Source organism: Bos indicus x Bos taurus, chromosome 7 (genome assembly GCF_003369695.1).
Source record: "Bos indicus x Bos taurus breed Angus x Brahman F1 hybrid chromosome 7, Bos_hybrid_MaternalHap_v2.0, whole genome shotgun sequence".
Taxonomy (NCBI): domain Eukaryota; kingdom Metazoa; phylum Chordata; class Mammalia; order Artiodactyla; family Bovidae; genus Bos; species Bos indicus x Bos taurus.
Window position 1 is genome coordinate 71,800,590 of NC_040082.1, and position 21,864 is coordinate 71,822,453.

At 49.5% G+C, this 21,864-nt stretch overlaps 2 protein-coding genes across 4 annotated transcripts; one reads left to right on the forward strand and one right to left on the reverse strand.

The window, feature by feature from the left end:
• Nucleotides 1–12,490: 12,490 nt before the first annotated feature.
• On the forward strand, nucleotides 12,491–17,982 carry MXD3 (MAX dimerization protein 3). 2 transcript variants are annotated; one of them, XM_027546884.1, is made up of 7 exons: nucleotides 12,491–12,778; nucleotides 13,702–13,798; nucleotides 14,062–14,167; nucleotides 14,828–14,857; nucleotides 14,989–15,103; nucleotides 17,238–17,421; nucleotides 17,496–17,982. In XM_027546884.1, the coding sequence occupies exons 2-7, from the start codon at nucleotides 13,729–13,731 to the stop codon at nucleotides 17,609–17,611; spliced, it is 621 nt and encodes a 206-aa protein (XP_027402685.1). In that variant the 5' UTR covers nucleotides 12,491–12,778; nucleotides 13,702–13,728; the 3' UTR covers nucleotides 17,612–17,982. The 2 variants fall into 2 exon arrangements, with proteins under 2 accessions (XP_027402685.1, XP_027402684.1); XM_027546883.1 differs by lacking the exon at nucleotides 12,491–12,778 and adding an exon at nucleotides 13,254–13,528.
• Nucleotides 17,983–18,235: 253 nt separating this feature from the next.
• On the reverse strand, nucleotides 18,236–21,854 carry PRELID1 (PRELI domain containing 1). Of its 2 annotated transcripts, none has more exons than XM_027546881.1 (5): nucleotides 21,521–21,854; nucleotides 20,710–20,935; nucleotides 19,157–19,270; nucleotides 18,976–19,054; nucleotides 18,236–18,777 (listed from the first exon to the last, which is right to left on the reverse strand). In XM_027546881.1, exons 1-5 carry the CDS (start codon nucleotides 21,610–21,612, stop codon nucleotides 18,629–18,631), a joined length of 660 nt encoding a protein of 219 aa, XP_027402682.1. In that variant the 5' UTR covers nucleotides 21,613–21,854; the 3' UTR covers nucleotides 18,236–18,628. The 2 variants fall into 2 exon arrangements, with proteins under 2 accessions (XP_027402682.1, XP_027402683.1); XM_027546882.1 differs by having other exon boundaries at nucleotides 21,361–21,790.
• Between the last annotated feature and the right edge of the window lie 10 nt (nucleotides 21,855–21,864).

Below are 21,864 nucleotides of genomic sequence, written 5' to 3' on the forward strand. Positions count from 1 at the left end.
GCCTGGCGTGCTGTGATTCATGGGGTTGCAAAGAGTCGGACATGACTGAGTGACTGAACTGAACTGATATATATCATATATGTATTATTTTTTAGATTATTTTCCATTAGAAGTTACTACAAAATATTGAATACAGTGTTCCCTGTGTTACACAGTAAGGTCTGTTGTTTGTCTATTTTATATAACATGGTGTGCTTAGTTGCTCAGTCGTGTCCAACTCTTGTGACCCCATAGACTGTAACCTGTCAGGCTTCTCTGTCCATGGGATTCTCCAGGCAAGAATACTGGAGTGGGTTGCCGTTTTCTTCTCCAATATAACATGGTGTGTATCTGTTAATCCCAAACTCCTTGTTTAATCCTACACCACCCCCTTTTCTCCTTTGATAACTGTAAAGTTTATTTTCTATGTCTGTGAGTCTGTTTCTCTTTTGTAAATAGGCTTATTTGTATAATTTTAAAAAACAATTTTATTTACTTATTACGGGTCTTCATTGCCACGTGCGAGCTTCCTCTAGTTGTGGCGAGCGGGGTCTGCTCCGTCGTGGAGCGCAGGCTCATCGTGGTGGCTTCACTCGTGTGGAGCACAGGCTCTAGGCATGTGGGCTTCGGTGGTCGCAGCACACAGGCTCAGCAGCTGTGGTCAAGGGCCCTAGAGCGCACAGGCTCCATAGTTGTGGCGCATGGGCCTGGTTGCTCAGTGGCATGCGCAGTCCTCCCAGACCGGGGATCGGCTCTGTGTCCCCTGCATTGGCAGGCAGATTCCCATTCACGGTACCACCAGGGAAGTCCCACCTGTACCATTTTTTAAGATTCCACATATAAGCGACACCATATGCTATTTGTCTTCCTCTGACTTGCTTCACTTAGTATGATCATCTCCAAGTCTATCCATGTTGCTGTAAGTGATGTTATTTCTTTCTTTCTATGACTGAGTAATATCCCGTCATATATCTTCTTTATCCATTCATCTGTCAATGGGCACTTAGCTTGCTTCCATATCTTGGCTATTGTAAATAGTGCTGTGGGTATATGCGCAGAAGTGGGCTTTCTCTGGCAACTCTATTTTTAGTTTTTTAAGGAACTTCCATACTGTTTTCCATAGTGGCTGCACCAGTCTACACTCCCACCAGTAGTGTAAGAAGGTTTGCTTTTCTCCAGCATTTATTTTTTATAGATTTTTTGGGATGGCCATTCTGACTGATGTGAGGTGACACCTCATTGTAGTTTCGACTTCCATTTCACTAACCACTAGCAATGTGGAACTGTTTTGGAGGTCTAAAACATGGGGAAATGAAGGCATAAACGGCTGGTTTACACACCATTATGAGTGTGGAGTTATACACAAGTGGGTGGGGCAAGGGATAGTCCCCCCTAGTTAGAGTCCTCTGCTTTTGGGGGGATGGTATTTGGGAAAGAGGAGGTGGGAAAGATGGTGGTATCATTCTTTTTCTTTTTTCCTCACATCACTTCCACCTCTTTTGTCCTACCTGATGCAGTGGTCCAGGACCAGGGCTGCAACTGCAGGTGCTGAACGCAGGGATGACCCCTAAGAAACTGTCACTATGCCTTTAAATTTTTATGTCAGATTCTTAAGGGTCTGATGCGGTGGGTTGTGCCTTCACCCAACTTGGCAAAACCGGGGCTGAGGGTGAATACTGCTGTATTGCTTAGTGGTTGGGATAGCCCACCGGTTCTGTGTCCTTTGAACCCTACCCACAGGAATGAGAGTGGCCTTGGGGAGGGTAGGTGCTAGATGAGATTTGTATTGCTGCTGGCAGTCTGGACCACCACAGTGGCCACCGCTAACAACCCTCTCCCCAAGTGGGAACATTAGGGTTTGAATGGAGAGGAGGAAGAGGAATGGGGTGTGTGTGTGTGTGTGTGTGTGTGTGTGTGTGTGTGTTGGTCTCTCAGTAGTGTCTGATTCTTTGTGACCCCACGGACCTACCAGGCTCCTCTGGCCATAGAATTCTCAAGGCAAGAATACTGCAGTGGGGAACCATTCCCTTCTCCAGGGGATCTTCCTGACCCAGGGATTGAACCTAGACCTCCTGCATTGCAGGCAGGTTCTTTACCATCTGAGCCACCAGGAAAGCCTGTGAGGAATGGTAGCTGAACATAAAGTTTAATGATTTATGCAGTTTACATTGGTACCTCAAGAGAGGCTCAGAGAAAGATGTTATTGTCTCTTAGCTCAGTTATACCAGATTCCTGAAAGGATGATGACATGTTGCTGAGACCACTCCTGCTTTTACAGCCTGCAACAATTGAATGGAAGTCGCCAGCCTGAATGACATCCATCACTCTGGGAGACATTTCCATCACTGAACTAATTCTCACTGGCTGAGTGGGACTCTGGTCATGTGCCAGAGGTTTTTCAGGATATGTCTGCTGCCACACCACGATAGTGTGCAACACTGGCCTTGTTATAATACTTATATTCATAGTCACATGTATTGGGGAAATTCAGTTAAAGCCCCTTGAGGAAGTCAAATAGGTGGAAAATGACTGGTCTCAGGAAGAACTGGATTTACCTAATTATTAGCTAATTTCTAAGGTAAATAGTTCTGTACAACTTTATCATAAGATACAAAGGGGACAATGAACAATTGAGTTAGTACAAAAATATGAAAATGCTTGTAGGACAGATGAGCTGTTTGTTTATCCCTACTCTGACAGGGACACTTGACCCTGTACTCAGGTCAGGGAGCAACAGTTAGAACTGGACATGGAACAACTGACTGGTTCAAAACTGGGAAAGGAGTACAACAAGGCTGTATATTGTCACCCTGCTATGCAGAGGACATCATGCAAAATGCCAGGTTAGATGAAGCACAAGCTGGAATCAAGATTGCTGGGAGAGATATCAACAACCTCAGATATGCAGATGAAACCACTCTACTGGCAGAAAATGAAGAGGAACTAAAGAGCCTCTTGATGAGGGTGAAAGAAGTGGGTGAAAAAACTTTTTTGAAACTCAACATTCAGAAAACTAAGATCATGGCATCAGATCCATTGCTTCATGGCAAATAGAAGGGGGGAAAATGGAAGCAGTGACAGATTTTATTTTCTTGGGCTCCAAAATTACTGCAGATGGTGACTGCAGCTGTGAAATTAAACCGTGTTTGCTTCCTTGGAAGGAAAGCTATGATAAACCTAGATGGCATATTAAGAAGCAAAGACATCACTGTGCCAACAAAGGTCCGTCTAGTCAAAGCTATGGTTTTTCCAGTAGTCATGTATGGATGTGTGAGTTGGACTATAAAGAAGGCTGAGCACCGAAGAATTGATACTTTCGAATTGTGGTGCTGGAGAAAACTCTTAAGAGTCCCTTGGACAGCAAGGAGACCAAACCAGTCAATTATCAGGGAAATCAACCCTGAATATTCGTTGGAAGGACTGATGCTGAAAGTGAAGCTTAATACTTTGGCCACCTGATGCAAAGAACAGACTTAATGGAAAAGACCCTGATGCTGGGAAAGATTGAGGGCAAAAGGAGAAGAGGGCATCAGAGGATGAGATGTTTAGATAGCATCACCAACTCAGTGAACACAAATTTGAGCAGACTCTGGGAGATAATGGAGGACAGGGAAGCCTGGCGTGCTGCAGTCCACAGGGTTGCACATCATTGGACATGACTTAGTGAGTGAACAAGAGCAACAACCTCAACACTTGTCCCCCAGCTGTTAGGCAGTATGATCATTTTGCTGTCAGAGGCTTGGCCACAGGCAAAGGTTGTCCTGTGTCTTAAAGAATTTAACTGTCCCAAAAGAGGTCTGGCTTTTGCCCTCAGGTCCTGGGAGACACCTTTGTTTTCCCTAAATTATGCTTTATTTTCTGGGAGTGTTGGGCTCAGTTCAGTTCAGTCGCTCAGTCGTGTCTGACTTTTTGCGACCCCCACGGATTGCAGCACGCCAGGCTTCCCTGTCCATCACCAACTCCCAGAGCTTGCTCAAACCCATGTCCATAGAGTTGGTGATGCCATCCAACCATCTCATCTTCTGTCATCCCCTTCTCCTCCTGCCTTTATTCTTTCCCAGCATCAGGGTCTTTTCAAATGAGTCAGTTCTTCACATCAGGTGGCCAAAGTATTGGAGTTTCAGCTTCAGCATGAGTCCTTTCAGTGAATATTCAGGATTGATTTCTTTTAGGATTAACTGGTTGGATCTCCTTGTAGTCCAAGGGACTCTCAAGAGTCTTCTCCAACACCACAGTTCAAAAGCATCAGTTCTTTGGCACTCAGCTTTCTTTGTATCCAACTCTCACTCTGTACATGACTGCTGGAAAAACCATAGCTTTGACTAGACAGACCTTTGTTGGCAAAGTAATGTCTCTGATTTTAATATGCTGTGTAGGTTGGTCGTAGCTTTTCTTCCAAGGCGAGTTGGGCTAGCCAGAGAAAAAGACCTGATTTAGGGTGGGTGCTGACCACACCTCAGGGTGGGGACTACTCACACCAGAAAAACCGCACAGGTGATTTAGGGTCACAAAGTGTCAGTTGATCTGCAGACTGAGATCAACCAATCAGTGTCTTGCCTGAGTAACTCAGAACAGCCTCCCGAGTGCACAGTACACTGTGTATGTCCTGGCTACACAGAGAGGAGCAGACGTCCCACATTCCCACTTCCGTAGACTCATGAACTTCTTCACTTTATATCTTAATTTGTATCCCTTCTCTGTAAGAAACTGTATAATACAGTGTATATAGGGAGTATAATAGCTTTGAGCAGGTTCTGTGAGTCCTTGAAAATTGCCACTCCCAACAGTGCTTTGGTGAAACCGCTGAATTTGCAGTTAGGGTCTGAAGTGATGGTGGTCTCATGTGAGTGTGATCCTTCTCATCTCTAACCTGTACCGTTTGTTAATCTTCTCACAAAGCTTAGTAGGAATCTGAATGATGAGCCTCTCCCTCTAACTGCCAAACAGGTAAGGACTTGCACTCTTAAGAAAGTAAACAAAACAAAATAATATAGGACTTCCCTGGTGGTACAGTGGATGGGAATCCATCTGCCAGTGCAGGGGACACGGGTTCAATCCCTGCTCAGGGAGGATTCCACATGCCACGGCACAACTAAGACCTGTGTGGCCCAATTACTGAGTCAGTGCTCTAGAGCCCAGGAGCCGCAGCTCCGGAAGCCTGTGCACCTAGAGAAGCCACTCCAGTGAGAAGCCTGCACACCGCAGTGGTGAGAGCGGCCCTCACTCACACAACTAGAGAAAGGCCGTGAGCAGCAGCGAAGAGCCAGCACAGCCAAAAAATAAATAAATTGAAAAAAAACCCCAATATATACTTTGATATGGTTATACTCCATTATATTTCTCTCACTTTTTATATACTAGAATCAGTAAAAAATTATAAGGCATGAGAAGAAGCAAGAAAATATGCTTTATAATAAAGAAAATATAGTCAATGGAAGCCCCCCTCCCAAAAATAAAACCCTAAGTTATTGGAATTAGCAGGCAAGGACATGCAACAACTATTATAAATATATAAACTAATTAATAGCAAAAGAATAATTGGGATAGAGAAGGGGTAATAATAAGTTGGATAGTGTCCCTCAAAAACTCATGTTCACCCAGAACTTCAAATGTGACCTAATTTGGAAATAGGATCCTTACAGATATAGTTATAAAATGAGGTCAGTCTGGGACCCTCAGGAGGGAACCAACCCTGCTGACACCTGGAGTTTGGACTTCTCCAGAACTGTCAGAGAACAAATTTCTATTGTTGTAGGCCACTCAGTTATAATATGTGCTATAGAAGTCCATAACACATGGGTAATGTGATATTCTGGGATATGGGTAGAAAACTTTACATAAAGGACTAAGTGAAAATTCTAGATCTGAAAAATACAGTAGCTGAAGTAAAAACTACAATGGGTGGGCTAAATGCCAAATTAGATGTTACAGAAGAAAGAGTAAGCAAACTTGAAGCCAAGTAAATAGAACTTATCCACAGTGAAGCAGAGAGAGTAAAACACACACACACACACACACACACACACACACATTAAGAATGCTGTATTGTAAAGAATTAGCCTTCAATTTAAAAAAAAAAAAAAATTAACAGCATCAATTCCCCTTGATATATTATGAAACTGGGAAACATACATGAAATTGAGATCAGATTAAGAGAGGGGAGGGACAAGAGAGGTGGAGAAAAATATCTGAAGAACTAAAGACTGAAAAACATTCCAGATGCTTAAAACACAGCAAGCAAGGCAAACTCAAAGAAAACCACATGCATGGGTGTCATAGCCAATGAAAACGAGAGTGAAAGTTGTTCAGTCTTGATGAACTCTTTGTGACCTCATGGACTGTGGCCTGCCAAGCTCCTCTGTCCATGAGATTATCCAGGCAAGAATACTGGAGTGAGTAGCCATTCCTTTCTCCAGAGGATCTTCCCAACCCAGGTCTCTGACATTGCAGGTGGATTCTTTACCATCTGAGCTACCAGAGCCAATAACTGAAAAAAAGAAAAAAATTGGAATAGAGGAAATAAATACATTACACACAGTGGGAAGTGCTAAGAATTCCGGCTGACATGGAAAAGAAATACTAGTCAGAAGGCAAACCAGTAACATAATTAAAGTGCTGAAAGGCAGTCAACCTAGAATCTTATAGGTAGTGTAAATATGCTACAGAAATGAAGATGAAATAAATACATTTTCAGTGAAGAAAAGCTGGTTCAGTTCAGTTCAGTTCAGTCGCTCAGTCATGTCCGACTCTTTGCGACCCCTTGAATCACAGCACACCAGGCCTCCCTGTCCATCACCAGCTCCCGGAGTTCACCCAGACTCACGTCCATCGACTCAGTGATGCCATCCAGCCCTCTCATCCTCTGTCGTCCCCTTCTCCTCCTGCCCCCAGTCTCTCCCAGCATCAGAGTCTTTTCCAATGAGTCAACTCTTCGCATGAGGTGGCCAAAGTACTGGAGTTTCAGCTTTAGCATCATTCCTTCCAAAGAAATCCCAGGGCTGATCTCCTTCAGAATGGACTGGTTGGATATCCTTGCAGTCCAAGGGACTCTCAAGAGTCTTCTCTAATACCACAGTTCAAAAATATCAATTCTTGGGCTCTCAGCCTTCTTCACAGTCCAACTCTCACATTCATACATGACCACAGGAAAAACCATAGCCTTGACTAGATGAACCTTTGTTGGCAAAGTAATGTCTCTGCTTTTCAATATGCTATCTAGATTGGTCATAACTTTCCTTCCAAGGAGTAAGCGTCTTTTAATTTCATGGCTGCAGTCACCATCTGCAGTGATTTTGGAGCCCAAAAAATAAAGTCTGACACTGTTTCCACTGTTTTCCCATCTATTTCCCATGAAGTGATGGGACCGGATGCCATGATCTTCGTTTTCTGAATGTTGAGCTTTAAGCCAACTTTTTCACTCTCCACTTTCACTTTCATCAAGAGGCTTTTGAGTTCCTCTTCACTTTCTGCCATAAGGGTGGTGTCATCTGCATATCTGAGGTTATTGATATTTCTCCCGGCAATCTTGATTCCAGCTTGTGCTTCTTCCAGTCCAGCGTTTCTCATGATGTACTCTGCGTATAAGTTAAAGAAGCAGGGTGACAATATACAGCCCTGACGTACTCCTTTTCCTATTTGGAACCAGTCTGTTGTTCCCTGTCCAGTTCTAACTGTTGCTTCCTGACCTGCATACAAATTTCTCAAGAGGCAGATCAAGTTGTCTGGTATTCCCATCTCTTTCAGAATTTTCCACAGTTTATTGTGATCCACACAGTCAAAGGCTTTGGCATAGTCAATAAAGCAGAAATAGATGTTTTTCTAGAACTCTCTTGCTTTTTCGATGATCCAGCGGATGTTGGCAATTTGATCTCTGGTTCCTCTGCCTTTTCTAAAACCAGCTTGAACATCAGGAAGTTCACGGATCACATATTGCTGAAGCCTGGCTTGGAGAATTTTGAGCATTACTTTACTAGCATGTGAGATGAGTGCAATTGTGCGGTAGTTTGAGCATTCTTTGGCATTGCCTTTCTTTGGGATTGGAATGAAAACTGACCTTTTCCAGTCCTGTGGCCACTGCTGAGTTTTCCAGATTTGCTGGCATATTGAGTGCAGCACTTTCACAGCATCATCTTTCAGGATTTGGAATAGCTCAACTGGAATTCCATCACCTCCACTAGCTTTGTTCGTAGTGATGCTTTCCAAGGCCCACTTGACTTCACATTCCAGGATGTCTGGCTCTAGGTCAGTGAAAAGCTGGTAGAATGTGTTGTTAAAAGACCCGCACTGCAAGGAAGGCCAAAGGCAGCTCCTTTGGCTGAAGTAAGATGGTACCAATAAAACCCAGCTCTATAGCACAGAATGAGGAATGTTGGAAATGGCAAAAGTATGGTGAAATATAAAAGATTATTTGTTCTTAATTTTTAAAAAGTCAATTGACTGTTTAAAGCAAGATTGTAGCAATGTATTCTAGGAATTTTAATACATATAGAAATAAAATATATAATAATAGTAGTAAAAAGGATGATAGAGAGTACATGAAGCATAATGATATATGTTTCTTACCTTATATTTTAAATTGTATAATATTGATTCAGAGTAGACTGTGCTAATTTAAAGACATTTGTTATTACAGTTCTTAAAGTGAATACTTAAGAGACCACTTGAAAGAGGAAATGATAAGCCAATGCAAGGCTGACAAAGACTCAAATAATCCAAATTAAGTCAGAAAAGGAGGGAAAAGTGAAAAAGGACAGATGGGACAAATGTAAAATAAAAATCAAGATGATAGACCTTAAAATCAATTATGTCAAAATAATTGTATTAAACACAATTTAAAGGCAGAGATTATCAGCCCACAGGGGAAAACTCCCCAGTCATATGCTATTTGTAGGATAAACATGTTAAATACTGAGACACTGTTAGGTAAAAAGTAAAAAAGATGGGAAAAAACACGCAATGAGAGCACTAATCAAAAGGAACTCTTGTGACTATATTAATATCAAAGCAGTGTTAAAGAAAAGATTGTCAAAGATAAAGAGGGATATTTCAGAATGCAAAAATAATGAAGTCAACAAGAAGATAAAACAATCATGAATCTATATGCACCTAGAGTTTCACAATATATAAAGTAAAATGTGATAGACAATTTCACAATTAAATTTGGAGATTTTAACACTTATCTTCTACTAATTGATAGAACTAGTAGACAAAAAAGATCAGTAAGGATATAAATTTTTTTTTTTATACAACACAGTCAACCAGCTTACTCTGATGCTTTTAGAACACTGCAGGTAACACCTGGAGGACGCATGTTATTTTACATGCGTATAAAACATTCATCAAGACAGATCATATACTGGAACACACAGGCTTTGATAAATTTGATTAATCAAATGATCAAATCATAAGAGTATATTTTCTGACCACCATAGAATTAAATTACAAGCCAATAATAAAAAGACATCTAGAAAATTCCCAAGTATTGGACATTATGGAAAACACTTCAGGTTACCCACAGGCCTCAGGTCAAAGAAAATTTCTAAAAATATCTCTATGTGAATGAAAAACAAAACAAAAACAACACCTTAAAGGTTGTGGGATGGAGATAAAGCAGGTGCAGAAAAGAAGAAAGGAAGAAAGCGAATTATGCACATTTCCATATTAAGAAACCTGATAACAAAGGAGCAAAAGAAATCCAAAGTTGATTGTTTAAAAAAAATTAACAAAATTGGTACACTCCCAGCAAAACTTATCAAGGGTGGTGGTGGGGAATCTACCTATATCAGGAATAAAAATGTGGACATACTACAGGTCTTATAAAGGCCTTTTCCCGGCGACCCCACCCAGATAACCAGGACTGTCAGCGGCTTCTGAGACGTAGTCTAGCCAGGCCTGGCCTCACAACCTGTTCCCCTGCACTTGCAGAGGGAGCAGAGCCTTCCTGACCATCAGTCACTGTGTTGTGCAGCTCCTGACAACATGCCTGGAGTGGCATTCCGGCTGTGGCCTCCAAGTTGGGGGCCTGTTGACTGCTATGCCACTGGCCTCCTGCGTACATAGAGACCCAGGCCCACCACGGTCTGCTGTCCCCTCCCCCACGACAGCTTGGCCAAACCCCTTTCTTAGTACAGGCTTCCTCTATTGCTGTGCTCATAGGCAGATAGAGAAGGCTGACCCTGAGGGACACAGAGCCACTGCTGTTTTCAGAAGGATGCTCTGCTGTTTTCAGAAAAATGGAGGCCTGAGGACTTCCTGGAGGAAGTGACATGTAAGCCAAACTAGCAGGGTTAGGGAAGTGGGGCAAGGGCAGTGCATGTGGCCTGACAGGTCAGAAGGAAGGCACAGCTAGCTTGAACTTGTCCTCAGGAGTCTTGGAGGGACTTTCAGCAGGGACACGGCCTGGTTAGCTCAGTGACCATGGAATGCTACTCTCTGGGAAGAGGGGAGGTGAGTGAACTGGGAGAGGCTGGGACAGGGAGCATAGAGAAGAGGCTGGGCAGGGTCCCGGGTCTGAGCCAGGCCTCAGCTCCGGTACTGTCCCAACCGTCTCCCCTGCCCCCACTATTACTCTCACCTGCAGGGAAGGAGGTTAGAGGGTCCTGGGGGAACGGCAGGAGCTGTCTCCTCAGGCATCCTGTCCATAGCGTGAGAGAGCATGGTGAGCCCGGGGCTGAGGCCCTGAAAGCTGCCCTCTTCCAGATGTCCTGACTGGGCCAAGGCAGCAGGGTGGGGGTCCCCTTCTCCCCTCCCACTCAGGGCACAGATGCAGGCTCTGCCCCTTGGAGCCCAGAGGACACTGGTTTCGGACAGAATCTGTACTGAAGTGTGGGCAGTAAGGGCTGAGGGGTGGGGAGGCCATACGCCTTCAGTGTGCAGGCTGAGCTCGGCAGGACCTGGGGGTCTGGGGAAGAGGCTCTAAGACCAGTCACTGCTGAAAGGGCAGGACCACTGGAGGCCTCTGCCCAGCACTGTGCCCAGATGAGACTAGTGCTAGCGTTGCCTTAAAAGGGCCCAGAAGGGCATCCAAAGGTTTGGGGCAGGCGCCCTGTCCTCCCCTGCTTGCCCTGCTCCCTGGGAAGGATTGTTTCCTGCTCTTCTAGTTAGTGGCCCTGGGAGGCCTGAGGGCCATGTTGTTCCCTAGCTCAAAGCCTACCCTTCTAGGATGAAGTCCAAACTCCTTGACATGTTTACTCAAGTCTGCTTTGCAGCTTCTGCCTCACTTCCACAACCTCCAGTTGGAGCAGCCCTAACTCTGAGCTTCCCTGGTAGCTCAGCTGGTAAAGAATCCGCCTGCAATGCAGGAGACCCTGGTTTGATTCCTGGGTCAGGAAGATCCTCTGGAGACAGGACAGGCTACCCATGCCAATATTCTTGGGCGTCCCTAGTGGCTCAGATGGTAAAGAATCTGCCTGCAATGTGGGAGACCTGGGTTAAATCCCTGAGTGGGAACATCCCCTGGAGGAGGGCATGGCAACCCACTCTAGTATTCTTGCTTGGAGAATCCTCATGGACAGAGGAGCCTGGCGGGCTACAGTCCATGGGGTCCCAGAGTTGGACACGACTAAGCACACAGTACAACTCTTTAAGAGCTCCCTCCTGCTGCTGGGAGCTCTTATCCTTCACAGCTCTCCCCGCCCAAGGCTGGGCCACCTGGGACCCAGATATCTTACTAGCTGGTTTGTGCCTACACTGTGTGGGTGCTGACTTTAGTGAAATAAAATGGGAAATTCATTCACACGTCTTGTAACTCTTTTCTGTGGACAAAATTAATTGGGGGTGGGGGTTTGGGGAACGCTTCAGTCTCTTCTGGGCCCTGCAAGCCTCTCCAGTGTCAACCTGCACCATTATCTTTGATCTCTCTATGCTGGCCACATTGACCTTCTTTCCATCTGCATACATCCTTTCAGTCCCAGGGCCTCTGCACCTGCTATTAGTGTGTCTGGAATTCTCATACATTCCTCCTATACGTAGATAACACCTACTCATCCCTGCCCCAGAAAAACCTTTGACCTCTCTGATTAGGTCAAATGCTCCTTTAGGAAATGCCCTTACATTGTGTCTTTTCCTATGTGGACCTGTCACAGTGTATCTTTACTGTGTGATTACTATGTCAGTCTCCCTCATGCAAGAGCTTGTCAGAGGGAAGGACCCTGTCTGGTTCTGTCCAACCTTGTGTTCTCCAGCCCCCAGCACATTGCCTAGGGTCCTGAAAGTTCTCAGCAAATATTTCATGAGTGAACGGGTGGGTGAAAGGGTGGATAGTCCCAGGCAGCAGTTCTTGGCTGAGCATGTCAGTGATTCCTCTAGAAGTGACTCCTAGAGAAACTCAAAGGTTTTGTCCAAAGAACTGAGAGGACGGACTGCCGTGTGCCATGTGTTTACCCAGGGCTGTCTATAAAGAATCTAGTTCCTCCTCCCTCCTCTCCATTTCCGGGCCATAGATTCAGCCCCAGCCTAACAGTAATGCTCAACTCTGTAACAGCTGCTTTCATCTTCCGGGCTCCACCCTTAGACTGTCACTGTCTCCGCAGGGGCGGTGCTGCCCCTAGAAGTCACTGCATCATCTCCTTCTAGAGGCTAGAGAGTCAAGTCAAAGAAGGGCTCATTGACTCTGGGTAAGGCAACTATGGGCTCTGTGGGAGGAAGAAGCCTGTGTCCGGTTACAAAATCAGCAGCTCCTACAAACTGCGCACGGCTCTGATCCTTCAGTGCCCGGGTCTTCAACGACAACGGTTTCGCAGGGCTTCCCGAACTTACAGGAAAGAGGGCACTTCCCGAGCCACACAGCTGAGAAGTAAAGGTGAGAGAACTCAACTCTGATGGCTCCAGAACCCAGGACTCTAGCCATCTGGTTCTCATAAATCGGTACCCTTCTGGCGTTTTCGTAGCAACAACAGCTTCCCTGCAGATGAGGAGAAGCCGGGAGACTATTCCCATTCGCCACAGTAGGAAGCTGAAGCTCAGCGAAGAGCTACGGGGGCAGAGGGCAAGCCTGCAAGGATACTAACCCTCTAGCGCCCGAGCCAGATCCGCGCCCCCTCCCCCGGCGCTTGCGCACTGCGGCCCCATTCCCCCCCCACCACGCCCGCTTAACCCCGCCCCCACCGCCGGGGTTTTCAAATTTGAAACCTGCTCCTTTTCCCGCCCGAACTTGTTGACCAGCGGCGGGAGAGGGAGGAGCCGCGCGCAGCCAATAGTGCCTCAGAGGCCCTCCTGCTCCGCCCACAAGGTGACGTCAGCGAGCCACAAGCGGTGGAGAGCAAATGGGCGAGGGTGTCAGCCGGCCCCGCCTCCGCGGCGCCCACGTGCAGCGGCAGAGCCCGGGGCCTCGGGTGGACCACCCGCCCCCAGAGCACCATTCAGCGTGCGGGCTTTTGGTCACCAGTACTGGGTTGGAGACTGAGGCCCAGAAACACCAAATGATCGGCGCGGGGTCGCTGAGCGAAGCGGCAAGACGCGGCACCCCAACTCCAGCCCGGGCGTTCGCCCGAGGGCCGGGCCTAAAGCCGACGTTGGTGGAAGCCCTACCGGAGTCCTAGGGGCCGGGCAGGTGGGCGGAGGGTGGGCTGCGGTTCCAGGGCGCGTTCCAGGAGGGCGGGGCCAAGAGCTAGGCTGTCCCGGGGCGGGGCGTCTTGGGGGCGGGCCCGGCGCCTGTGTTTGTTGCCCCGTGTCAGTTACATTGTAACAAAAGTGGTGCCGCCGCTGCTCTGGTCTGCACCCCAGGCCCGCCCGCCTCCGGCTGTCGCCGACATGGAACCGGTGGCCAGCAACATCCAAGTCTTGCTGCAGGCGGCGGAGTTCCTGGAGCGCCGCGAGAGAGGTGAGGAAGAACCTTTGATCGGACTCCAGGCGGCGACCTCGCTGACACTGGCCTGGGCTGGGCTTGACTCCCGACTTGAAGAATGCATGGCTTTAGGGCAGTAGTCCTGCGGCACCGCTGCGCTCAATTTAAGAGGGGTCCGCGGGCAGTGGGCTGGAGGGGTTGGGGAAATGGTCCTGTAGCCCCAAATCCCTTTCTGACGGTGCCGTGCCTGGGGCGCCCGCTGGGACCAGCCTGACGCTGGCGGGGTCTCTCTCTGGCAGAGGCCGAGCATGGCTATGCGTCCCTGTGCCCTCACCGGAGTCCAGGTCCAGTCCACAGGAGGAGGAAGCGGTCTCCCCAAGCTCCTGGCGCGCTGGACAGTGGGCGGTGAGGAGGGCCGGGGGCAGCGGGGAGTAGGGGGATGGGCGCCGTCCTTCATCGGGTCTCTCCACTGCCCACTTCCTTCTTGTTGCTTGCATCTTCTGGGCCAAGTACCTTGCTCTGGAGGCAAACGGACTCCTGTCGTTTCCCCATCCTCCGAACACACACTTCGTTCAAGGACTATTTCTCAAGCACTTCTGATGTGTTTGGAACTGTGAATAATAGTTCTGGGTCCTGCTTCCACTCACACTCCTAAAACAAACCACTTGCTTTCCTTCACAGGCATTCTTCTTTTCTCTCCTCTCAACCCTTTGCACACGCGTTCCCCCTCAATTTGAATGCCTCTCCCCCCACTACTCTTTTTGGGTGACTTGTGTGGCTGGGCTTAGCTCAAATGTCACTTGTGTTCAGGAAGCCCTTCCTGATTGTGCCTAGGGGACTCTCTTTGAACCTCACATCACCTGGGCAGACCTCTCTCAGCATTTGACCTCCTTACTATCTCTGCCTCTGCCTAGGACTCAGCTGTCTGAGGCCAGCACAAGGTTCCCACAGTGGGCTAGTTTGGGGCACACATCTGTAGTGAATTTTGAGCCCCTGGGGACTCTGGGACTGAGGGTGTGGACACTAACTGACACTCCCTCACCCCATCCTCTCTGGCATTGGCAGGTCTGTGCACAACGAGCTGGAGAAGCGCAGGTGAGTCCCAACCATGCCCTGAGAGCACCAGTCCCCAGGAACAGCCTCCCTCTGGCCTTCCTTCCCCTGCCATCCCTCATCTGGCCAGCGAGCCTGGGCTGGCACTGCCCTCTAGACCCCTCCCTCTGCAGGAGGGCCCAGCTGAAGCGGTGCCTGGAGCAGCTGAAGCAGCAGATGCCCCTGGGGGCTGACTGTGTCCGATACACCACACTGAGCCTTCTGCGCAGGGCCAGAATGCACATCCAGGTAAGACACTACCCTGGGGCCCAGGGCCAGCTTGCCAGGATGCTGGTAGAAGCGTAATAGAGAGAGACTGTGAGGAACTAGGAGCGAAGTCTCATGTAACAGACCAACTGTGTGACAGTGGGCTCTGTGCTTTTAGTTTCCAAGTTTAAGTAGGAAGAAAAGCAGGAAGTAACCCAAGAGGATTGTTCTGAGGCTTTAAGCAAGTTTTCCCAATAAATGTTCACTTGTTATTACAACGATTATTACTTGAATCCCAACTGTGAGACCTGGAGCGAGTTAGGTAGCCTCTCTGGACTTCATTTCCTCCTCTGTATGGGGGACATTCTGTGATGGGTCACTATAAGGGTCCCTCAGACTGGAGAGGGCTGTTTGTCACTCCTCCTCTCCTGCATCCTCAAGGCCTCCTGTTCTGAGGGGCCTGTCCTGCTTTGAGAGGCAGGTCCAGAGGCCAGAAGGGGGAAAAGGGTTGAGAGGACGCCAGTGACCCGTCCTTCCCGGGCTCAGCTCAGCGCCCCCTGGTGGATGGGAGTGGGATGTGCTGACTCAAGACGAGGCATCACCACGGAGTGGGGGCGCTTAGAAGCGACTTGGAAACAATGGAGGCCTTTTCCTGCCCTCCTGGCCCTTTTGACAGAGGAAGAAATGGAGGCACAGCGGGCTGATGAGAGGCAGATTCAGAACTGAGGCCTGTGTCTCTTGACTTGCATTCCTTTCTGCAACAAGTGCACATCTGCTCTGCCAGGCCTTGTTGTGGGCACAGGCAGCTGTGGCAGAGAAGGCTGGAGGGGCTACGCAGCAAATAAAATGGTGTGGAAACTGTTAGCACTGTCCTCACAGTGCCTTATGGTTGAATAACACCCTGGTTGGAAAGTGGGCTCCAGTGTCTCACGTGGAGTTTGCCTGACTTGGTTCTGAGGGATGTGTGTCTTGGGTGCTGGCTGTCCCATGGGCGGGACCTAGGGATTGCTCCTCTCTGGACTCCCTGCTTCCTGTTTTGCCTCCATCTGGCTGTCCTCCCCACCTTGCCCTAGAATGTTCTTTGCTGCTCATAGATCTGTCCAGGTCTGTCCCCTGCTGAAAACCTTCCATGGTTTCTGACAGGACACTTTCAGTTTTTTACATCCTGTGAAACTCAAGGCCCTTCACAACACAGGCCTTGCCTCTGGTCTCATCTTGCCCCATGTCCCTCTAAAAAGCTGAACTCTCCATACTCTTCCCGTTTTCACTCTGCCTGGATGTTTCCTCCTCCATCTTTACCTGGATAGTGCTTATTCATCCGTCTATACCCAGTTAAAATATCTTCTCAACCAATTCTCCCCTTCTCGTTGACTGAATGCATGTTTTTGCCCACTGAGGGCCTGATGGGAGAACCCTTGGCCCTCCAGTCCCTGGATCTCAGGGCTGGCAGAGCTTGCATGGAGGCAGCAGGAGGGGACAAATACTGAAGTCTTAGAGTTCCTGGGGGGGTCTTGAGGAGGAGTTACAAACTGGTAGCCTTTGTTTAATTTCTTGTCATTTAGTTGCTCAGTCGTGTCAGACTCTTTGCAACCTCATGGACTGTAGCCTGCCAGGCTCTTCTGCCCATGCGATTACCCAGGCAAGAATACTGGGATGGGTAGCCATATCCTTCTCCAGGGGATCGTCCCTACGTCTTCTGCATTGACAGGTGGATTTGTAGCTTTCTAAAAATAGTGGATGCAGGTTCTATGTCTGGTCAGGGAATGAAGATCCCACATGCTATGTGGCGTGGCCAAAACAAAAACAAGCCCTAGGAGATCTGGCAACACTGGGCTTGTTTCCACGTGGCAGTAACTGGGACACCTCCTCCGAGCCCTAGTATGCACTTGCTGGTGTGCCTCAGTCCCTCTCCCGTCTCCATCGCCTGATACCAGCACACTCCACTCCTTCACATCACTTGACAGCCCTGAGGGCCTTTGAGATTGTGCAGCCCTCCCTCCCAACCATCCAGACAGAACTCCCAGGCCACTTACGTGAGATAGGAGGGCAGCAGGCCCTGGCTTCCTGCAGGATGTGGGAGCAGCCCTCTGGCACCCACATCTAGTGAGCCTGTCACATCACTGGTCTGCTGCCGAGCGGTGCATGAGCCCAGCCCCTTGCTCCCCTGGATTTTCAGAAGCTGGAGGAGCAGGAGCAGCGGGCCCGGCAGCTCAAGGAGAAGCTGCGCAGCAAGCAGCAGAGCCTGCGGCGGCAGCTGGAGCAACTCCGGGGGCTGGGCACGGTGGGCGAGCGGGAGCGCCTGCGGGCGGACAGCCTGGACTCCTCGGGCCTCTCCTCCGAGCGCTCCGACTCAGACCAAGGTAAGTGCCCTGGAGTGGAGGGGTCGGGTGGGATGAGTGGGCCAGGCCTCCTGACTGGTCCTCTCCCTGTGCAGAGGAGCTGGAGGTGGACGTGGAGAGCCTGGTGTTCGGAGGTGAGGCTGAGCTGCTGCGGGGCTTCAGCGCAGGCCAGGAGCACAGCTACTCACACAGTGGCAGTGCCTGGTTATGACCCTCACCGCCCAGAGCGGCCTCTGCCCTCAGCCCACTCTGTGCCATCAGGCCAGAGCCCTCACAGAGCCTCCAGGGCTGCTTGGAGTCACTGTTGGAATGGACTCAAAGGACCCTGGTGTGGGAGCAGGTGCTCCTTGTACCCTGCTGCTGGCGGCTGGCAGTCCCACCTGGGAGAGGGGTGTTGGGCCCCCCGAGCCCTGCAGGGCAGGCAGCTTGGGCCCAGGCCACCCTCCCAGGCATGTTTATAGCACTTGGCCCAGCTGCCCATGGCAGCAGGAAGCCTCTTGGGCCCTCATGTTCCTTCCTAAACAAGGGCCCCTGGCCTTTGCCCCACGCATACTGTATTTTCATTAAAAGCCTCTTTCTTAACTTCCTGTCCATGGTCTTGCCTGATGAAAATGTGGGAACTTCCAGCCACAAACTGGAAAAGAAGAAATGAGATTCAAAGCCACCACAAACCCTACTGACCACACCGGGCAGCGCCCCTTTACTCTCCACAGTTTGGAGGGCATCTGTCTACACTTCAACAGTGGGACCAAGGCCGAGTGATGTGACCAGCCTGAGGGCCAAAGCCAGAAAACAAGTGGGGTCAAGATTCAAGCTTTCTGACTCCAGAGCTGGGTCCGATTGAATTCAACAAGTATTTATTGAGTGCCTGTTACACGCAAGATTTTGTTTCAGATACTTGGGACACATCAGAGGATAAAACAACGGTCCCTGCCCTCATGGAGCTTACAGTCTAGCATTCATGACCACTTCACCTGGATGCGGTGACCGTGGGCAAGTCACTGTGCCTCTGTCCTCAGCCACCCGATGCAGGGGTAAGGAAGCCCGGCTCAGATATGGGTAACCAGCTGGCTGTGCTGGAGATGCCAAACAGGGCACCTACCCTCAGCCCACCACCCAGACAGTCGAGAGGGCTAGAAGCTGGCTTTTAATCATAAAGTACAAGAGGAGGGGGCACAGGGACTGGAGCTGGTAGTCTGCTAGGCTGCTGCTTCAGGGCCTGGGCTGGCTACACGAACTGCTGCTGCTGCTGCTGCTTCTTGGTGGCTGCCTTGCTGGCAAGGTCCTTGGCCTTCTCTGTAGCTGCCAGTGCCGTCTCCTTGGCCTTCTCCTTGGCTTCCTTGGCTGTTTCAACAAGGGTTTTGGGAGGGGCCTCACCTGGAGCAAAGGGTGGGGGCTGGTTTTAGAGAATGCCAAGAAAACCGACCTAAATTACTTCTCAGGACATTTATCTCCTGGGGGCCAGGCTCTGAAGGAAATACTCAGGGTACAGATGAGTTGAGGGCGGGCTCAGAGTAGCCTCTGGCCCAGTCATGGCAGTTAGGACTTGACAGCCTCTGTGTCCCGAGCCCTCACCTTGCAGCTTGGCCAAGATGTATTCAAAACCCTTCATAGTCTTGGTCACGTTGCTTTTGAACCGCGCGAGACCAAATTCCTGGCAAAAAATGACAAGGGGAAGGATTCAGAGTTGCCCATGGAACCCCAGCCCAGACTCGATGATAAATGGCTTTGGCCCCAGCACCCCAACGCTGCTCACCTGGACAGCTCTGGAGACACCAAATAAGCTAGAGGAGACCCAGGCTTCCCGGCGGATTTCGGTCCAGCCGCTATTATCAGAGTTCACACGGTAAACACATCGTTCCTCCACCACCTGTGCAGGCAGGCAAGTCAACCACAATCGTGTGGGAGTCCTTCACTAGGCCAAGTTACACATCAATTTGATCCCCTGCCTCTTTTCATGAAGGAAAGCATTCTTTCCCTTACCTTACTGCAGTCTCAAATGGCACTTCAGGAAGAGAGTAGGAAGATGAAAAAGTCATTTTGCTCTCTCAAAATGACTCTCTTTCCTCTGACCCTTTACACTAAAAGGCACATAAACTCAAGAAATGTCTGTGGTGTTTTCAGCCTGCCTGCCAACCATTTTGGGCTTCCCTTGTGGCTCAGATGGTAAAGAATCTGCCTGCAATGAGGGAGACCTGGGTTTGATCCCTGGGTCAGGAAGATCCTCTGGAGAAGGAAATGGCAACCCACTCCAGTATTCTTACCTGGAGAATTTCAGGGCCAGAGGAGCATGGTGGGCTACAGTCTATCAGGTTGTAAAGAGACACAGTTCAATTGAGTTCAGTTGTGTCTGATTCTTTGTGACCCCATGGACTGCAGTACACCAGGCTTCCCTGTCCATCACCACTGAGCAACTAACACTATGACCACCCTCTTTGGCCCTTAAGCTGCCAGCAATCCAAAAACAGAAAAGGAAATCTGGCAATTACCACAGCTATCCTTATCAGAGAGGAGAAAGTGGACCTGCACATCCAAGAGAAACACTTAAAAAGACACCTGTCACAGCTGAATTGAAAGGTCTCAGAGATCTTATCTTAGTAATTTACAAAACACAGAGATAGGGCCCTCAGATGACTCTGGGGCAAAGCATTAAGGTGACTCATTCTGTGATTTTGCAGCACACTTCCCCTCCCTGAACTTCACTATTCTCTTTGCACAATAGAGTAAGACCCACTTCCCTGTGTTACTGTGCCGATTAACAGAGAAAGAGAATAAAAGTGTCCTGAAAGCTTTCAAGGTACTCATAGATGAAATGTTCCTTAAACTAATAAACCATGGGTTTTCAAGTCTTTTTTTTTTTTAAGCAAGAAATCAAAGGTATGTGGAACTTCCCTCTCCTTGCCCTAAAATCTCAGGCAGAAATCCATTACATTAGATTGTCAGAGAAGGGGGCAGGCCCAGTCCTCTCCCCTCTGAGGTACCTGCAAGGTACCCTGGAGGCTTGATGTTTGAAAACCACTGTCTCCTCTCAGCATGACGCCTGTGGCCCAACCCATACTCCTGCCAGGCACAGTTTGAGTGCCCTGCATTTAGCACTTACAAGTGGAAAACAGGTATTCCTTCTCCACTGTATGAACAAGTTAGAAGACAGGCCTAGAGAAGGTAACCGGCTGGAAAGACCACCCGAGTTTGTACTCTAGAGCCATCACTCTACAGATCTGCTTGAACCATAGAAGCTCTCTCATGGTTCCTTAGCCACATGTATCCAGAGCTCTCTAGTTTCGGGGGGGGAAGTGAGAGGGGTCTCACCATCAGCCGGGCGTGGTTGATGTTCCAGGTGAAGGTGGTCATGGTCTGGTTTTGTGGGTCCACAATAGAATCCTCCAGGATGTACACTGAGTGAGCAACATTGGCAGGAAACAGTCGCTCAGCCCAGCGGGGCATCCTGTTCGTCTTGGTCAGGAGTCGTCGGGACAGGAGCTTCTGGTCAGAGGTCACCTCTCTGTGCACTATGTCTTCCGTCAAGACATGTTTGCTGCAGGTGTCAGGGTGAAGGTCACCCTCAGGAGCCTGACCCTGGGAGACTGCCTGCTGAGGTTCCCATCTGGAGCCTCCACGCTCAGAATGGCCAGGCCCTTTCCCAAACTTTCAGAGTAAGCTGTGGTTGTGGCTCAGACCTAAACTGGAGCCCTTGAGCCTCTCCCAGGGCAAATTCCAACTCCCGCCCCCTCGCTGACCTGGATTCCTGGGCATTCCAGCAGGGATGGACCTCCAGATTTATTGCACCACTGGAGAGCAGTCAAGGGCAGAGAAGCAGGCAAGTGCTCAGACTTCCAACCCCAAGATCCCTCCCCAATTCCTGTGCTGCCTCCTCTTCCTGTCTCACCACACTGAGATGAGAGAACCTTAAGACTAGGGCTTCAAGTAATCCACTGCCCAGGCCCAGCCTCCTTCCAGTACCTTGCGGGCCTAGTCCGGCCGCTTATCCGATAGGGTTCTTCTGCCCTAAACATGGCCAGGCTCTGGAGATCCCCCCACTCGAAGTCGAGTCTTTCCCGGCCCCCAGACTCCGATCTCCAAACAGCGAGGTGGGAGGGTTGCTCTTCCCAGGACCACGTACCTATAGGGATTCGGGTACCGCTGCCAGAAGGCAGCGAACACTTGGTCCCAGGAACTCCGGAGCACGCTCTGGCCCAGGAAATACTTCACCATCGTCCCGGCCGGGGCGGGCTCAGCGCCCGAGCAGCATCAGGGGTGCGGAGCCCGAGGGGCACGCGGAGGCCGGGCTGGAGCTCGACGCTCAGCCGCCAGGCTAGCAGCAGATCAATCGCTACAGCGCCGCACCCAACCAGCCGCCGCCGCCGCAGCCTCCGCCATGAGGAATTATCGGGCCGCGCGCCACTTCCGGCTCAGCAGTGAAGTACCCACCTCTTCCGGTGCCTGCCCACGTGACCCGAAGACCCC

Bases quoted from the DNA above. Each gene is read 5' to 3' on its own strand.
- MXD3 (XM_027546884.1), top strand. From the start codon at position 13,729: ATGGAACCGGTGGCCAGCAACATCCAAGTCTTGCTGCAGGCGGCGGAG. The intron at 13,799-14,061 runs GTGAGGAAGAAC...TCTCTCTGGCAG, and splicing joins CCTGGAGCGCCGCGAGAGAG to AGGCCGAGCATGGCTATGCG. The intron at 14,858-14,988 runs GTGAGTCCCAAC...CTCCCTCTGCAG, and splicing joins AACGAGCTGGAGAAGCGCAG to GAGGGCCCAGCTGAAGCGGT.
- PRELID1 (XM_027546881.1), bottom strand. From the start codon at position 21,612: ATGGTGAAGTATTTCCTGGGCCAGAGCGTGCTCCGGAGTTCCTGGGAC. The intron at 19,271-20,709 runs GTGAGACCCCTC...CTGCCTGCACAG, and splicing joins TCAACCACGCCCGGCTGATG to GTGGTGGAGGAACGATGTGT. The intron at 19,055-19,156 runs GTGAGCAGCGTT...ATTTTTTGCCAG, and splicing joins GTGTCTCCAGAGCTGTCCAG to GAATTTGGTCTCGCGCGGTT.